Source organism: Entamoeba histolytica, genomic scaffold (genome assembly GCF_000208925.1).
Source record: "Entamoeba histolytica HM-1:IMSS scf_1104750518675 genomic scaffold, whole genome shotgun sequence".
Lineage (NCBI taxonomy): Eukaryota > Evosea > Mastigamoebida > Endamoebidae > Entamoeba > Entamoeba histolytica.
In genome coordinates, this window is record NW_001914938.1 from 20,655 (window position 1) to 36,353 (window position 15,699).

The 15,699-nt window shown below is 25.6% G+C and overlaps 9 protein-coding genes across 9 annotated transcripts; 5 read left to right on the forward strand and 4 right to left on the reverse strand.

Moving 5' to 3' along the window:
• Window positions 1-171: 171 nt before the first annotated feature.
• Window positions 172-985, forward strand: EHI_158100 (uncharacterized protein; the record flags this gene model as incomplete). Its single annotated transcript, XM_645714.2, has 1 exon — window positions 172-985. The coding sequence occupies one exon, from the start codon at window positions 172-174 to the stop codon at window positions 955-957; it is 786 nt and encodes a 261-aa protein (XP_650806.1). The 3' UTR covers window positions 958-985.
• An 89-nt stretch (window positions 986-1,074) lies between these two features.
• Window positions 1,075-3,147, forward strand: EHI_158110 (DNA replication licensing factor, putative; the record flags this gene model as incomplete). The annotated part of the gene is made up of 1 exon (XM_645715.1): window positions 1,075-3,147. The coding sequence occupies one exon, from the start codon at window positions 1,075-1,077 to the stop codon at window positions 3,145-3,147; it is 2,073 nt and encodes a 690-aa protein (XP_650807.1).
• A 540-nt stretch (window positions 3,148-3,687) lies between these two features.
• EHI_158120 (uncharacterized protein) lies at window positions 3,688-5,241 on the reverse strand (the record flags this gene model as incomplete). The annotated part of the gene is made up of 1 exon (XM_645717.1): window positions 3,688-5,241. The coding sequence occupies one exon, from the start codon at window positions 5,239-5,241 to the stop codon at window positions 3,688-3,690; it is 1,554 nt and encodes a 517-aa protein (XP_650809.1).
• Window positions 5,242-5,475: 234 nt separating this feature from the next.
• On the reverse strand, window positions 5,476-5,946 carry EHI_158130 (uncharacterized protein; the record flags this gene model as incomplete). The annotated part of the gene is made up of 1 exon (XM_645718.1): window positions 5,476-5,946. The coding sequence occupies one exon, from the start codon at window positions 5,944-5,946 to the stop codon at window positions 5,476-5,478; it is 471 nt and encodes a 156-aa protein (XP_650810.1).
• A 72-nt stretch (window positions 5,947-6,018) lies between these two features.
• On the reverse strand, window positions 6,019-6,501 carry EHI_158140 (high mobility group (HMG) box domain containing protein; the record flags this gene model as incomplete). The annotated part of the gene is made up of 1 exon (XM_645719.1): window positions 6,019-6,501. One exon carries the CDS (start codon window positions 6,499-6,501, stop codon window positions 6,019-6,021), a length of 483 nt encoding a protein of 160 aa, XP_650811.1.
• A 325-nt stretch (window positions 6,502-6,826) lies between these two features.
• Window positions 6,827-7,798, forward strand: EHI_158150 (uncharacterized protein; the record flags this gene model as incomplete). Its single annotated transcript, XM_645720.1, has 1 exon — window positions 6,827-7,798. The coding sequence occupies one exon, from the start codon at window positions 6,827-6,829 to the stop codon at window positions 7,796-7,798; it is 972 nt and encodes a 323-aa protein (XP_650812.1).
• A 154-nt stretch (window positions 7,799-7,952) lies between these two features.
• EHI_158160 (uncharacterized protein) lies at window positions 7,953-9,543 on the forward strand (the record flags this gene model as incomplete). Its single annotated transcript, XM_645721.2, has 1 exon — window positions 7,953-9,543. The coding sequence occupies one exon, from the start codon at window positions 7,953-7,955 to the stop codon at window positions 9,525-9,527; it is 1,575 nt and encodes a 524-aa protein (XP_650813.1). The 3' UTR covers window positions 9,528-9,543.
• A 150-nt stretch (window positions 9,544-9,693) lies between these two features.
• EHI_158170 (GTP-binding protein EhRabX27, putative) lies at window positions 9,694-10,362 on the forward strand (the record flags this gene model as incomplete). The annotated part of the gene is made up of 2 exons (XM_645722.2): window positions 9,694-9,777; window positions 9,838-10,362. 2 exons carry the CDS (start codon window positions 9,694-9,696, stop codon window positions 10,360-10,362), a joined length of 609 nt encoding a protein of 202 aa, XP_650814.2.
• A 141-nt stretch (window positions 10,363-10,503) lies between these two features.
• On the reverse strand, window positions 10,504-15,579 carry EHI_158180 (tyrosine kinase, putative; the record flags this gene model as incomplete). Its single annotated transcript, XM_645723.2, has 1 exon — window positions 10,504-15,579. The coding sequence occupies one exon, from the start codon at window positions 15,577-15,579 to the stop codon at window positions 10,504-10,506; it is 5,076 nt and encodes a 1,691-aa protein (XP_650815.2).
• Window positions 15,580-15,699: the final 120 nt, after the last annotated feature.

Genomic DNA, 15,699 nt, shown 5'->3' on the forward strand with positions numbered 1-15,699 from the left:
ATAAAAACTATATTTAGAAACAATGAAAATTAAGATTCTAATAGAACTAAAAAAATTTGAATGAACCAATAAAGATAAATAAAATGATATATTTAGAAGTAATACTTAAAATAGAACACCAAAGAACTATAAAAGGAACTTAAAAAAGAAGTATTTGATTATTTTTAATTTATGGGATTACTTTTCATTATTATTATTAGTATCTTAGCTTATCTTGGATATCTTATTTATAAGAAGGAATTAACATGGCCTATTGAAGATTCAATTATTTATAAAAAAGTATTAGTTATGATTGAACAGGCAAATGCTATAATTAAAGAAAAACAAAAACATCTTAAAACTGATGAAATTACTTCTCCTAAAACAGAAAAAACTCAAAAAGAAATTAAAACAAAATCTGATGATAATGTAGTTCATGTACCAAAACCAAAAGGAGATGAACCAGTTATAGAAGATAGACCAAATGGTAAGAAAGAAGTTGTTTCTGGTGATAAAAGTATTTTGATTGATAGAATTAAATCAAAGCACTTTGATCCAGTTGATCAAAAATTTAATGAAGCTACTCAATTAAGAGAGAAATACATCAAAGCTAAAGATGCTAAATCACCAGAAAAGAATGAATTATTTGAAAAATATGAAGCTACTAGAAAAGAAGCAGAAGAAATGAAAAAGAAAGCAACCATTGCTATTTTTGAAGAAGTTAATATTTATATGGTTGATGAAGATGCTATTGACTTACATGGTCTTCAAATAGATGGAGCTCTTGATATGGTTAAAGACCAAATTAATAAAAGAAAGGCAGCAGGAAAGTCAATTGTTAAAGTTCAATGTGGAATGGGACATCATAATACTGTTGGATTCTCTAAAATTAAAGAAGCTGTAGTTAAATATTGTCAAGATGAAAAATTATCATTTACTGAAGATAAAGACCATGGATTTGTAAACATTTCATTATAACTCATTTTAATTTAACTTCTTTTTGACTTTACTATTTATTTGTTTTATATATCAAAAATAAAAAATAAAAGAATTGAGTAAAAACAAAAAATCTTAAAAATAAGAAAGAGGAAATTAATGATTGCTCAACGTAAAAAAAAAGAGGGAAATCAATTAACACTTCAAGATACTATCAACAGACAACAAAGTGTTCTTAATAAAGACAAAATAACAATCGAACATTTTCTTACAACATATGTATTATCAGATGGATCAACATATAAAAGTAGATTAGAACAAATAAATATTCAAAGAGATGGTAATTTTACAATTTTTCTTGATGATGTAAAGGATTATTTATCTTTAAATGACAATCAAATTAAAGATAAAAAGATTCTTGATAGAATAGAAAGTAATGCAGCTCGTTATTTAAATATTTTTAAAGAAGTTATTTATACTTTACTTCCATCTCGTGTTGGACTTGATCCTTCTTCATTAGATTCAGTTGATGTTTTAACTATTCAAAGGGAAACAAAGAAATTAAGTTTTCCATTAGAATTAAAAGCAAAATTTGAAACATTTATTAGACCAAGAAAAAATCAAGAAATTACTCCAATAAGAGAATTAAGAGCTGAAAAAATAGGTAAATTAGTTCGAGTTAAAGGTATTGTTACTCGTGCAACTGACGTTAGGCCATTAGCACGAGTTATTACTTATTCTTGTGAACAATGTGGTAATGAATTATATCAAACAATCATTGGTAATAGATTTTTACCTCAATATAAATGTCCTTCAAAGACTTGTCAAAAAGGAAATAAAACAGGTACATTATTAATGCAACCTCGTGCATCAAAATTTGTTAAAATTCAAGAAATTAGAATTCAAGAATTAGTTGAAGAAGTTCCTATGGGAGCAACTCCACGTAATTTGATTGTTAAAGTAGAAGGACCATTAGTTCAATTATGTGCACCAGGAGATGTTGTTACAATAGAAGGTATTTATCTTCCAGATGAATTTTTTTCAAGAAAAGATATGCATATTGGATTTATTAGTAATACTTTTATGAAAGCAATGTCTATTGAAAAACAAAAAAAGAATTACACAACATACACACTTTCTTCTGAAATTAAAACTCGAATTAGTGATGAAGTAAAAGATTTTCCATTTGAAGAAATTTACAATAACTTAGCACTTTCTATAGCTCCTGAAATTTATGGTTTAGAAGATTTAAAAAAAGCTTTATTACTTACTGTAGTTGGTGCACCAACTAGAAGAATGAAAGATGGTGTTAGTATTAGAGGTGATATTAATACATTATTAGTTGGTGAACCTGGTATTGCTAAGTCTCAATTATTACGAGCTGTTGCTGGTGTTGCTCCAAGAAGTGTTTATACTACTGGAAAAGGGTCATCAGGAGCTGGTTTAACTGCTGCAGTTATAAGAGATCAATTAACTAAAGAATGGGTATTAGAAGGAGGGGCATTAGTTTTAGCAGATATGGGTATTTGTTGTATTGATGAATTTGATAAAATGGATGAAACTGATAGAACAGCTATTTATGAAGTAATGGAACAACAATCAATTTCTATTGCTAAAGCAGGAATTACAACAAGTTTAAATGCAAGAGTGAGTATTGTTGCAGCCGCTAATCCTATAAAAGCAAGATATGATATTAGAAAATCTGTATCAGAAAATGTTAATTTACCAGCAGCATTGGTATCTCGTTTTGATTTATTGTTTGTATTACTTGATGATGCTACACAAGATTTTGATAAAGAACTTGCATTATTTGTTTGTAAATCACATAGAGGAGAAGTTGGAGAAAGTAAAGCAATTTATGATGTTGAATTTTTAAGGGCATTTATTGGAAATGCAAAGAATTTTAATCCAATAGTTCCTGAGACATTAACAGATTACATAGTTGATAGTTATGTTAAAAAGAGGTCAAAACCTAAAAATAAGTTAGACGATTTAATTATTACTCCAAGAAGTCTTCTTGCTATTATTCGTTTAGCACAATCTGTAGCACGACTAAGATTTAGTAATGAAGTAAATAGTCAAGATGTTGATGAAGCATTAAGATTGATTGATGTTTCACGATCATCTATAGATAAATTCCAAGTAGGATTAAATTTGATTGATCCTACTAATACAAATGATATTGATCAACTATTAGATGAGTTTGAATCAAAAAGTGAAAATGAACAATGACCAAATTAAAATTAAACAAATATTTATTGTTGACTTTTTTGAGGTGGAACACTAGAAATAATTGGTACTTTCTTTTTCTTCTGAACCTTACCCTCTTTTCTCTTTTTAATTGTAGTTAATGCTTCTTCATAATCAGACTCTTCTTCTTCTTCAATATTAACATCTTTATTTAAAAATTCATTAATTTTTGATTGATCAATTTCACCAAGGAAGGAGTGTGTAAGTAAAGGATTTGACATAATCTTTAAATTAGTTTTAATTTTCTTATATAAAATAATATTAATTAATTTTATTATTTTAACATAATACACATACCATAATAATTATATATTAACTTATATTATTCAATAACCTAAATTAAAAATATTAAATAATGTAATGATGAGATTTTACCATGCACCACTCAGAATTATCTACCCAAAGATAAGTTGTGTTGATTATGGTGTCTGAACATTTTTATTTATTTTTTTTCATAATATTTCATAAAATCAAAAAGACAAAAAAAAAATAATCAAATAAAAAAGATGAACATTAATGAAATTAATAATCAATTAAGTTGAAATTTGGTAATTCATATTGATTAGCAGTACCTCTAAATGCAATTTCTTTTTCAGTAGCACGAGACCGATTATGTTTATTAAATCGTTTTCCAGCTAACATAGAAATAAATGAAATAATCCAAATAACTAATCCAACAGCACATGATAGACAAGTCGTAACAAAAGTATAAGTATGAAGGTCTTTTGTACACATGAAACTCATAACATTAAAAAGATAACTTTCAAATGGTTCTCCATGTCTTAAACTCTCTAATGGTCCTTTAATACAACTGTTAATAGCATCTATAGTTGAATAATAATCACCATATTCTTTTGCAACCTTTTTATTAGCTGAGTCACAATACTGAGTACATGAAGAATATGAATATAATGTTGTTGTATTATGAATAAATGGAACATTTCTATAATCATTATAATTACTAACTGTCAAGGAGTCAGCAGGGAATGAATTACATAATAACTCTTTTCCACAATGTTCTTCTAAAAACAATTTCATTTTAGAAATAGTTTCTGGTAACAACTTATCTTCAAATAATCCAATCATTTGGGTAACTGAAGGATCATTGATTGGAAAATAATATAAAACAACACTTTGAGTCTCATAACTATTAGAATTTAATATCTTATCTCCAACTAAACAAGCATCAGCTACAGCAATATCCATAGGATATGTTACAGCAGCTGCAATAATAAAAACAGCAGCAAGTAACCATCCAAAGATAGACAGTCCACTTGCCATTTGATAATGAAATGTACATGCTGCAAATAATAAAAGACCTAACATGAAAGAAGTAATATAAATAGCAAATAATTCTAATCCTTCTCTAGAACGATTATATTCTTTTACATAATCACTAAGACTACCAACACCTTTTTCTACTCCATCTTTAATATATGACATCATTTTAATCTTATTGTCAAAATCTGCCTTTTGAGACTCAAAAGGCATATCATTAAATGCACTCTGAACAATTCTAATATTTCTATCAACTGAATCAACGGTATTATCACTTGAAGTTCTAACTGCATTTATCTTTGCTCTAATTGATGCATTATACATTATCAATAAAAGGATAAGAATAATAGAAATAATAAAACAACCAATAATAATAATTTGACACCATTTTACATGAATATATGAATATCCTTCTCCAGATGCCTTTTTAAATGGCTTTGGACAGAAACACCCTTGTGTACCTCGAACTCCTCCTAAACATGGACGTGCCAAATACCATAAAAATGAAATAACAACAACAGCACATGCCATTACTAAAAACCACCATCCTTCAAGAATTAAAGCATCCTCATATTGATTATAATTTATTTTAGTTTCATCGTATATTTGTGAACTAGATTTTGGAGGAAATGGAACTGCAGCAAATTGGAAATTATCAACAGTTGTTTTTGTCCAGTCATTTGAAAAAAATAATGTTCGTTTATGTTCAGTTTTCGTTTTAAAATAATCTCGGTTTTCATCAGATAAAGGAGATTTTGCTAAAGAGGCAATAGCAAATAATAAGATGATGTAAATCATATACTTATAATTTTAGTTCTTTTCATGAGACTTTTTTAATTAAATTGTTTTGTTCATTAGAAATGACAATTAATTAATAAAATTATTGTATAAAATATTTTATTAATTTACGACTCATAGTTATTTCAGTTTAGTAAATTTGAAAAAGAATGATTGTTTTTTTAATAAATAAATAGAATTATTATTTAAGTATTTAAAAATATTTAATTTTAGAAATAACAAAAAAAAAATTAATTATTGTTTTTTATCATTAATTCCTAATTTTTTTTGTTTTAATCTCCAAGTTTGTTTCATTGCATCTTTAAAGAATGATGAATTTATTGGACTACTTTTCTTTGCCAATTTTAATGCCTCTTTATCTCTTTCAATGCTATTTTCAAAACGTAATTTTTTAACAAGTAAAGCATCTTTTCTTAATTGTCTCATTTCAGTTTCAATTCTCTTTTTTCTTAATTCTCTTTTTTCTTTTTCTATTTTCGCTTTGATTTTTGATGCTACACGTTCAGCTTCAATGTCTAAAGCTTTACGTATATCTATTTTTTTAACTTTAACGATACTATTTTGTTTACATAATAAATCTAAGTCTGAATAAATTTTTTGCATTTCAACTCCTTCATTTACTTTCTTAATTAATTCTTTTTGAATTGTTTTCTCGTTTATTTGTGCAAATGCACCAATAATGACAATCAAAAACACCAACAACATTATGATTTTTTAGTTCAATAAAATAAAAGAAATTATTCTTATATTATAAACAATATTCATTTATGAAATTGATTATTTCTTTACTGAATCTTTATTATGTTGAGCTAAATCTTTGTATTTTTTTCTTTCATCTTCAGACATTGCCTTCCACATATTACTAAGATATTTCATTATTTCATTCCCTGTATGACCATCTGCTTTAACTCTGTCTCTATTTTCTTTACAAAATAATAAATAGGGATGATATTCTTCTTTTCGTTTTGTAATATCTCCTTTCTTTCTTTTTCCATAAGTACCATCTTCATTTAACAAATGACATTCAATTGATGCAACTTTATAAAATTTTTGCATTTTATCTTCATCTAATTTTGACCATTTAGATGTTGCTTTGGCTTTTGCTTTTTCAGGTGTTAATAATCGTTCATTTATTAATTTCTTAGTTTTCCAACGAATATATATGGCTTGTGCTATTTCTATTTTTTCTTGTTCTTGACTTTCTTCTCGTTCTCTTAATGTCATTTTATGATGCTCTTCCTTTTCTTGTATTTGTGACATATATTTACTTTATTAGATCTTACTTCTTTTACATGAGTTTTCTAACTTCTTTTATGTAAAAATTATTTTTCTTATTTTTAACCCTACATAGAGATTTAATTTCCTATTCTTTTTCTCTTTTCTTTAACAAAAATTAGTAAATTTAAAATGATTTATAAAATGAAAAAACAAAAAAAGAACTTAAAAGGAGAAAGTTTACCATTTTTGAATGAGTCTAAAAGTAGAAGATTATTTTGATGTGAAGGTGAAAGAACTAATAATAATTAGGAGATTTAAGACAAAAAACTATGAACTAAAAAAATTGTTAAATCTCAATTAATTACACATGCCTCTTATTAAAATTAAAGTTGAATGGAACGGATCAAATAAAGTATTAAACCTTGATAGATCCCATGCAAATTTATATGGAAGATTAATGATGGAACTTGAACAAAAAATTGAAGAAGAATTCTTATTATTTTCAGGTCCATTAATTGTTAGTGATGAAGACTCTCTTGTTGCTGCTATTGAAGATTGTGTTAATGCACATCAACCTTTCCTTCAATTAGTTGCTCGTCCAAATAAATCAAAGAAATCAACACCATCAACTCCAGCTAAACTAGTTGTTACACCAACTACTTCTTCTCAACCACAATCTAAACCAGTTACTACTCCAACTAAATCTACTGAGCCACAACCTAAACCAGTTAGTGGTGCTAAATTCTGTCCAAATTGTGGAACAAGTATTAATGGAAGTAAATTCTGTCCAAATTGTGGAGAAAAAATTATTGAATCAAATCCAACAACTACACAAAAGAAAGAAGAAAGTAAACAAGAAGAACAAAAGAAAGAAGAAAAAAAAAAACCAAAAGAAAATATCAAGAAAGAAGAGTCAAAAGAAAATATCAAAAAAGAAGAACCAAAAGAAGAGCATTCATGTAAAAATGCTTGTCATCCAATAACTGAAAAAGGAGATAAAGATCATTGTGGTAAATGTGGAAAAGAAGTTTCAAGTGGAGTAATGGCACTTGATAGAATATGGCATGAAGAATGTTTTGTTTGTAATGAATGTGGAGAGCATTTTGGAGGAGAACATAAATTAATGGAAATTGAAGGAAATCCAGTATGTTCATTATGTTATGTTGCTAATCATGTTCCAAAATGTGAAACATGTGGTAAACCATTAGATGGTCAGTATGTTGTAGTTGATGGAAAGAATTATCATCCACAGTGTTTTGTTTGTACCAATTGTGGTGCACCAATTCAAGGGTCTTACATGATTAAAAATGGCAAAATTGTTTGCAAGAATTGTGCCTAAAATTCACATTTTTTTTAGTTTTGTTTTTCAATTTTTTTTCAATTAATTAGAAAAAAAAGAAATAATAAAATTAATAGTTTAAATATAATAAAATTATATAAAATAATTAATAAAAGAATAAAACAAAATAGAGTTTTATATCATTCTTAACAACATGGAAGACATCGAAACAGAAACAATTAAATATTTTTATGCCACTAGTGCATCTATAAGTCCATTTATTGTTGGTGTACTTTTCCTTAATTTTGTATATTTGTTTTTAAGAATGCCATTTCATTCTTTTATGTTTCATTTACATTTATTATTATTTTGTGGGTGTTTTATATTGAAAATAGCTATTTATTTTGTGCAACCATTTTTAAAATCATATTTATTTTGGACATCACAAACATTATTATATTGTGGGTTAACATATACTATTTATTCTATTGTATATATATTTTTTACTCAAAGTAATAAAAAGAAATATGTTAATAGTGTTATTTTACCAGGAGGAGTATTTTATTTTATGTTTGTTGTAATGGTACATTCATTATGGTATGAATGGGCAACAACAATTATGTTAGTATATACTGCATTATTTTGTACTATATTAATGATTGTAATTTTATTATTTATATTTTTTGTAAGATCATTTGGTTCAAAAAGAGTAGTATTATTTGTTGATATTATCTTATTTATTGTAACATTTATTTTATTTATTGATATAATTAGTTGTATTGCATCAGCAATTATTTTATATCCAGGTTGTTTTATTCATCCACTTGTTGATTTAATAAATTCATTGTTAATAACATCATTAGTTGTTATATTAACTGATGGTTTATTATTTTTTAGAGCATTTAGTGGATATAAAGGAATTTTAGTAGATGAAGAAAATACTCTTGTTACTACAAAAACTTCAATTGATATCGAATTTCTTCTTCATAGACAAACAATTAAACAAACTGAACATAGTGTAGTTGGTTCAACTATTTTCCTTGGTAAAACTGTGTCATATAAACAAGTTGCATTAGAAGAATTATTAAATCAAAAAACTTTAAATGATGATTTAATAAAATTAAAGTCACTGCATCATCCTAATATCCAACAAACAGAAGGAATTTCTATAACTAATTTAAATGTATATGTTATTTATAATCATCATTTTTTACCATCAATGGAATCAATATTTGAAACTAAAGACACATTCAATGATTATCAAATTATACAAATTATGAAAGGATTAACGAGTGCTTTATTAGAACTTCAAGATGAAGGAATTCTTCATTTTCATTTTTCATTATCAAATATTCTTGTTAATGAATCAATGGATAAAGTAATTATTGTTGATTTTTTACCTTATATGAAATGGTGGTTTACAACAGAAAATGGAGAATTACCTTCAACATTAATGTTTGAATCTGAAGACTTTATTGCTTCTCATAAACAATATATCATTAATTTAGTTCATTGGATTTTTTATAGAATGATCATTGGTAAAAATGCTACAAAAGATATTATTCTTGATAATATTCCTCAGTCTAGTTTATTTTATTCTACTTTGAAACGATGGGTTAATGAATCTAGTTTTATTGGAATCAATGCAATGTCAAATGATATTGCTTCACTTAAACACCGTATGCTTGTTGAAGATGAAGAAGTATTTGAACATCATAATGAAGTAAAAGAAACACATCATCTAGAACAAGAAGAATTAGATGAAAATGGTATTATTGTTAATGAATAATTGAACAATTTTTAATAAACACAAAATAAAATAAAATAATAATAATAATATTATTATTATTATAATAAAAATATATGTTTATTTCAATTTGAACCAAATGAAAATTTTTTTTTGTAAAAAAAGAAAGCAAAATTCAACTAGAAATCCATTGATAAGAATTGGTTCAATGCAACCAAATAATACTTTTATTAAAATTGAAACTGTTGGTAGTCAAGGAAGTGGAAAAAGTAGTATTATTTATCGCATTATGGTTTGTTTAAAATCAATTTAAAACAATTTAAAACAATTTAAAATAGTTTATATTTTGTAGAATAAAGAGCCACATCAAGGAATTACTACAATTGGATGTGAAGTTAATTCACTAGTTGTAAGTTTTGAAAGAAGATTATGGACTTGTAAATTATGGGATATAGAAGAACGTTTAAGAGAAGCAAGTTTAGCAAAAGGAGTTTCAACACCACCTGATGCATTACTTATTGTTATTGATTTAACTCAATCAACATCACTTGAATGGGCAAGAAATTATATTAATAATAAACTTGGAATAGAAACATTTGGTATGTTAGTTGTTGGTATTGGAAATAAATGCAACGATAAAAAGAAAAGTGTTTCATCAAAAGAAGTAAGACAACTCTTTCAACAATATCATTTTGAATATTATGAAACAGATGTTGTTGATAATGTTGGTATTTCTCAAATGTTTTGTGATACTATTCATGCAATTGTTGAACGAAGAATAGAACAAGAACATGAAATTCATCAAGATAATGAAATGCTCAATGAATTTAGTCAATCATTAACATCAGAAGATATAGAAGATTGCAAAGTTGTTTAGATTTTATAACAAACGAATAATATTAAGGTGTGTATTAATAATAAAAAATAATTATTGATTTTATTTATTGACTATTCTTGTTTTTTAAGGTTATTTAGAATTTATTTAACTTGACTAACTTCTTAAATACAATGTTTTGTTTTAATTAGAGTACAACTTTTGGAGTTGAGAAATAATTTCTTCTACAGTCATTCGTTTATTTGGTTCATCAGCCCAACATCTCTGAATAAGTTTATATTCTTCATTATTTATTTTATCAGTCTTTAATAGTCTTTTTCCATTTGTAATAAATTCAGCTATACTCCATGAATACTCAAATTGAGGAGTATCATAAGGTGTTTTCCAATTTAATATTTCATACATTGTAATAGCAAAAGCAAAAATATCAGCTGGTTTTTTATAACTTTTACTATTTAATATTTCTGGGGCTGTATATGCAGGTGTTCCAATTCCTTTTGTGAATGTTAAATTTGTCAATAACATATTAATACTTCTTGATGACCCAAAGTCTGTTAATTTTGCATTAATTGGTAATATTTCTTCTAAAGAAAATAATAATATATTATCTGATTTAATATCTCTATGTAAAATTCCATTAGAATGAAGGTATTGAATACCATGTGCAGTGTCTAATAAACATTTATATTTAAATTTTTTATTAAAAGTATCAGGTTGATTTACAATAAGATTATGAAAACTACCATATGGTGCTAATTCAGTAACAAACATAAAATTTGAAGGATTAATAACTGATCCATAGAAATAAACAATATAATCACAGCGAAATTGGTTAAGTAATTGTGTTTCTTTATGAAATTGTTCAGTTTCATTCACGTCTAAAAATATATTTTTAATTTTTTTAATTGCAACTTGATGTCTTTTATATAATCCTTTATACACAATTCCTGTTGATCCTTCACCAATTTGTTCAAATTGTTTTAAATCATCTCCATTAATATAACATGAATGTTGAGTAATAAATGATAATTTTATAGAACAACATTTTGATTTATATATTGTTTTTTCATTAACACGCACGTTAATAGTAGATTCTTCTTCTAATGTACAAAAAGGAAAGATATAAACTTTAATTTTACACATCTTCTTTGGTTTAAGGTTAACAACTTCTGGTTTAAATTTTATTTTATATTTATTATTTGTGATTGGAATTGGTTGGACTATAATTGGATATTTTCCAGAATTACCAATATGAATAGATTCAAAAGAAATATTTCTGACAGGAATTGGGTTATTAAAAGAATCGAAATTTATTTCATTTAAATCACATACAATAAAATTATCTAAATGATATTGTAATACTTTTGTTTTAGGCATATTTTCTAAAGTATACTTTAATTTGTTTTTCTTTAATATTCTAAACCTTAAAAGAGTCAGAGATACTATAATAGAAGTAAAAACACCCAAGCAACAGATGATTCCTATTATAATTAATGCTAAAGTCCATAATGGAAGTGAAAAATTAGAACAATAAGTATCATCTATTACAGTATGTCCAAATGAACATTTAGTACAACGAGAATTTTCTGCTTTAATACAATATGGTATTTTACTATAATAAATACATCTTCCTGAATACCAAACAGTTTCATTAGCACATTTATTACAAGTAAATTTATCAGTACATGATATACATGAATCTAAACAATTCTCACAAATATTATTATTCAGATAATAACCCTCAGTACATTTAGAACAACCTTTTTCTGTTATTTCTACTGCACAACCTTGGATAGTTGATTTAGGGACACATACTTTATCTCTATTTTTAAAATTAGTTGAATTACAAGTTAAACAACCATTTGCGTTATTACATGTTGAGCAAGAAATATCACAATTAATACATGAAACTCCATCTCTATAATATCCATTTTTACATTTTACACATTTACCATTAATAGAATAGAATGCACATCGTTCAGAAATAATTGAATCTGTTTCACACATATGATTTGTTAAATAATATCCTGAATCACAACTAAAACATTTATTTTTCTCCAAAAGGCATGTTCTGCAATTAGAGTCACATGGCTTACATACTCCTTCAGAAGCATAATATGAATTTTCACATCTAAGACAACCCACTTGAGTATTAGTTTCACAGTTTTGAATAGATTTATAACATTGACCATTAAGAAGAACAAAACCAGGTTGACAAATTATACATTCTTTTGTTGAAATAGCTCTAATTTGACAATTTTCAATTTTCTCTTCACAATAACCAATACTATTTGTAGAATAATTATCAACACAAATACTACATTTTCCATTTTCTTGTTTTTGGCAATAAGGAATTCTACATGTCCCATCTTTTTGAAGAGGAGTTCCATCACTACATCTTTCACATTTAGTTGCTGAGCATTGAGAACATTGATTTCCAAATTGTTTACATGAAATACATACTCCATTTAATTCATAATATCCATCATCACATTGAATAATTGAATTTGTTCTTACAATTAATGAATGTTCTGCAACAGAACAACTATTATCATTTAAAATATAATGAAGATTTCCATTGCATTGATAACATTTTGATTCATATGATAAAACACAAGGATCATTACTATCATAATCAATACACATATTATTTAAAACTCTTCCTTGTTCACAATAAACCAAATGGTTATTTGTTGAATGAGACTTATCATTTAACATAACACAAATACCATCTGTTGATAATAAATAGTCATCAGCACACACAAAACACATTTTATTATTACACCATTTACAATGAACATCAACGCATGGAAGACATGAAGTAAAATCAGAATTAGGATAAGTGAAAGAAGGACATTGAATACTAGCTTTTCTAAGACAAATATTTTGATTATTTTTACTAATACCAAAAAGACAAAATGAGTCTGAGTCAGTAGTTTTATATCCATTAAGTGAAAGAAGAAGAATTGGAAAGATAGAATTAATATCTAAAACATAATTAGTAAATAAATCTCCCATATAAATAATAAATGACTCTTTTGTATATAAAGTAAATGACATTCCACTAACAGAAAAAGTTGAAGTTGTTAATAAAGTTTTTTCATAAGAAGGGAAACTTACAGTATCATCTAAAAGAATATAATAACCATTTTGGTCATGAGTAATTTGTTGAATAACTAAATCTGTTGAATTTGATTGAAAAGAAACCATTCCAGGGAAATGAGCGATTTGAGATTGACAAGTAATACTAATAAGATTATCATTTTCTTCAAAATATAAATTTGTTATAAAGTTATTAATTTTTGTTGTAATTGGTACATTTGGAAAATAAAGTTCTTTAACAGAAGTATTAATAGAACAATCAGAACCAAAACATGGACAATCTATTTGAGTAAAAGGATATTCTAATTGATAATCATATGAGTTTTTCCAATAAGTACCATTAAGTGTACATATAACATGTTTATTAAATATAACATTTGGACAATATCTAATTCTTTTTTTATTATTAATAAGTTTTAAATGATTTGTTTCAATAAAAGTATCAGAAATTGTAGAACTACTTATAATAAATTCAAAACAATAATCAAATGTATAATCAATCAATATTGAAGTAACTATTAATTTAGTATTATATAATCTCCATAATTCACTACTTTTTAATGTAGAAATAATAAAATGTATATTTTCTTGTATATCTAATATACTTTGACTAAGATAATCATTTTTAACGCCAACAATAAAAAATGATTCTTCGATGGAAATTGGTGATTTTGTATGAATTACACATTGACTTAAAATTTCTGTTGATGAATCTTTCATTGAGATAAATGAATTTTGAAATGATTTAAAAGTGTCAATTCCAATAAAGTTAGTGTCAACTAAAAGGAGTTGAAAAGAGTCTGATATTATAACAAATGTAGAACGAATAGAATTATGTTTACTATCGATTATACCTTTATTATGTCCTTCGATAGAATTTAAAGAAATAGAAGAATCAGAAAGAAATAACGCTGAATTGTCATAAATAGACAGACTTTCAAATAAAGAAGATGAACTTTTAATACGAAATATACTTGAATTATAAAGAATAACATTCATCAATGGTTCAGTAGAAATTATTACGTTATTAAATAATAATTGTGAATCATTAAATAATATAATTTGTCCACTTTTTTGTGAAATAAAATAAGAGTCTTCTAATAAAATTTTGGTTCTGTTTTTGAGAATAACTTTTGGCGTTGTAAAATAACAATGATGTGATACTTCCATAATACTATCGTCATTAAGTTGTAATCCTGTAGACGATGTAACTTGACTATTATCTTTCATTAATAACCTTGAAGAATTATAAAGACATAATGACTTACTAGTATGCATTTTAGAATTTTCACCAATAATAACTGATGAAGTACCAAAAGCGTTAAAATATATTGCATTACTAATAGATGCTTGTTCTTCAAGAAAAATAGTAGAACTGTTATAAATTGTAACGTTACTTCTAAAACATAATAATTTTCCATGTCGAAGAGTTAATATTGAATTATCATATAATTCTAAATAAGCGTTATTAAATAATAAATCTCCATCTGTATTTAAAAAATATGAGTTGATAAGTATTAATGATGTTAATTGTCTAATTCCTGGAGAGTTTAATGTGAATAATGTTGATTGAGTTAATTTTATTTGTGAAATATAAAAGAATGAATTTTCAAGCATATGAATTGTAGAATTATAACTAATCAATTTACCTGTTGATACATTTTCAATTACAATTTGTGCGTCATGAATTGTTAAATTTGAATTATTTATTGTTAACGTTTCTTTAACGGTAAAAACTTGAGAATTTTGAAGAATGATATTTGCATTTATAAGCGTTAATGCATTATCAAAAGTTAATTGACAATACTTATGTAAATGAATATTATCGCTACTAAATATTGAATAATCTCCTCGTATAAGTACTGTACTATATTCTTCAAATATCAAAATTTCTCCATTATCAAGTGCTCCATTTTCAATAGTAAAAGAAAGGATATCACTAATAAAAATTGTTGGAATAATATTAAATTGTTCTGAACAAGTTCTAGAGTAAATAAAGTTTTGTTTCACAGAAATTTCACGACAATTTATTGGTTGAATTGGTTCTCCAAATTCGTCTATATATCCATCAAGACAATTTTCTGCTATAGGAATACACAACCTCTCAGCGTTAGAATATAAAACAAAAAGTAATAAAAGGAACATCTTGAATGTCATTTTAGTGTTTAAAATTAGAAGATAGTTCTATTAAAAGAATTCTTAAAAAATCCATAAACTCTTTTTCTTCTGTTGGTGTCTTGAACTTCTTAGTTATTTCTTTGTTAAACTGTTTTATAT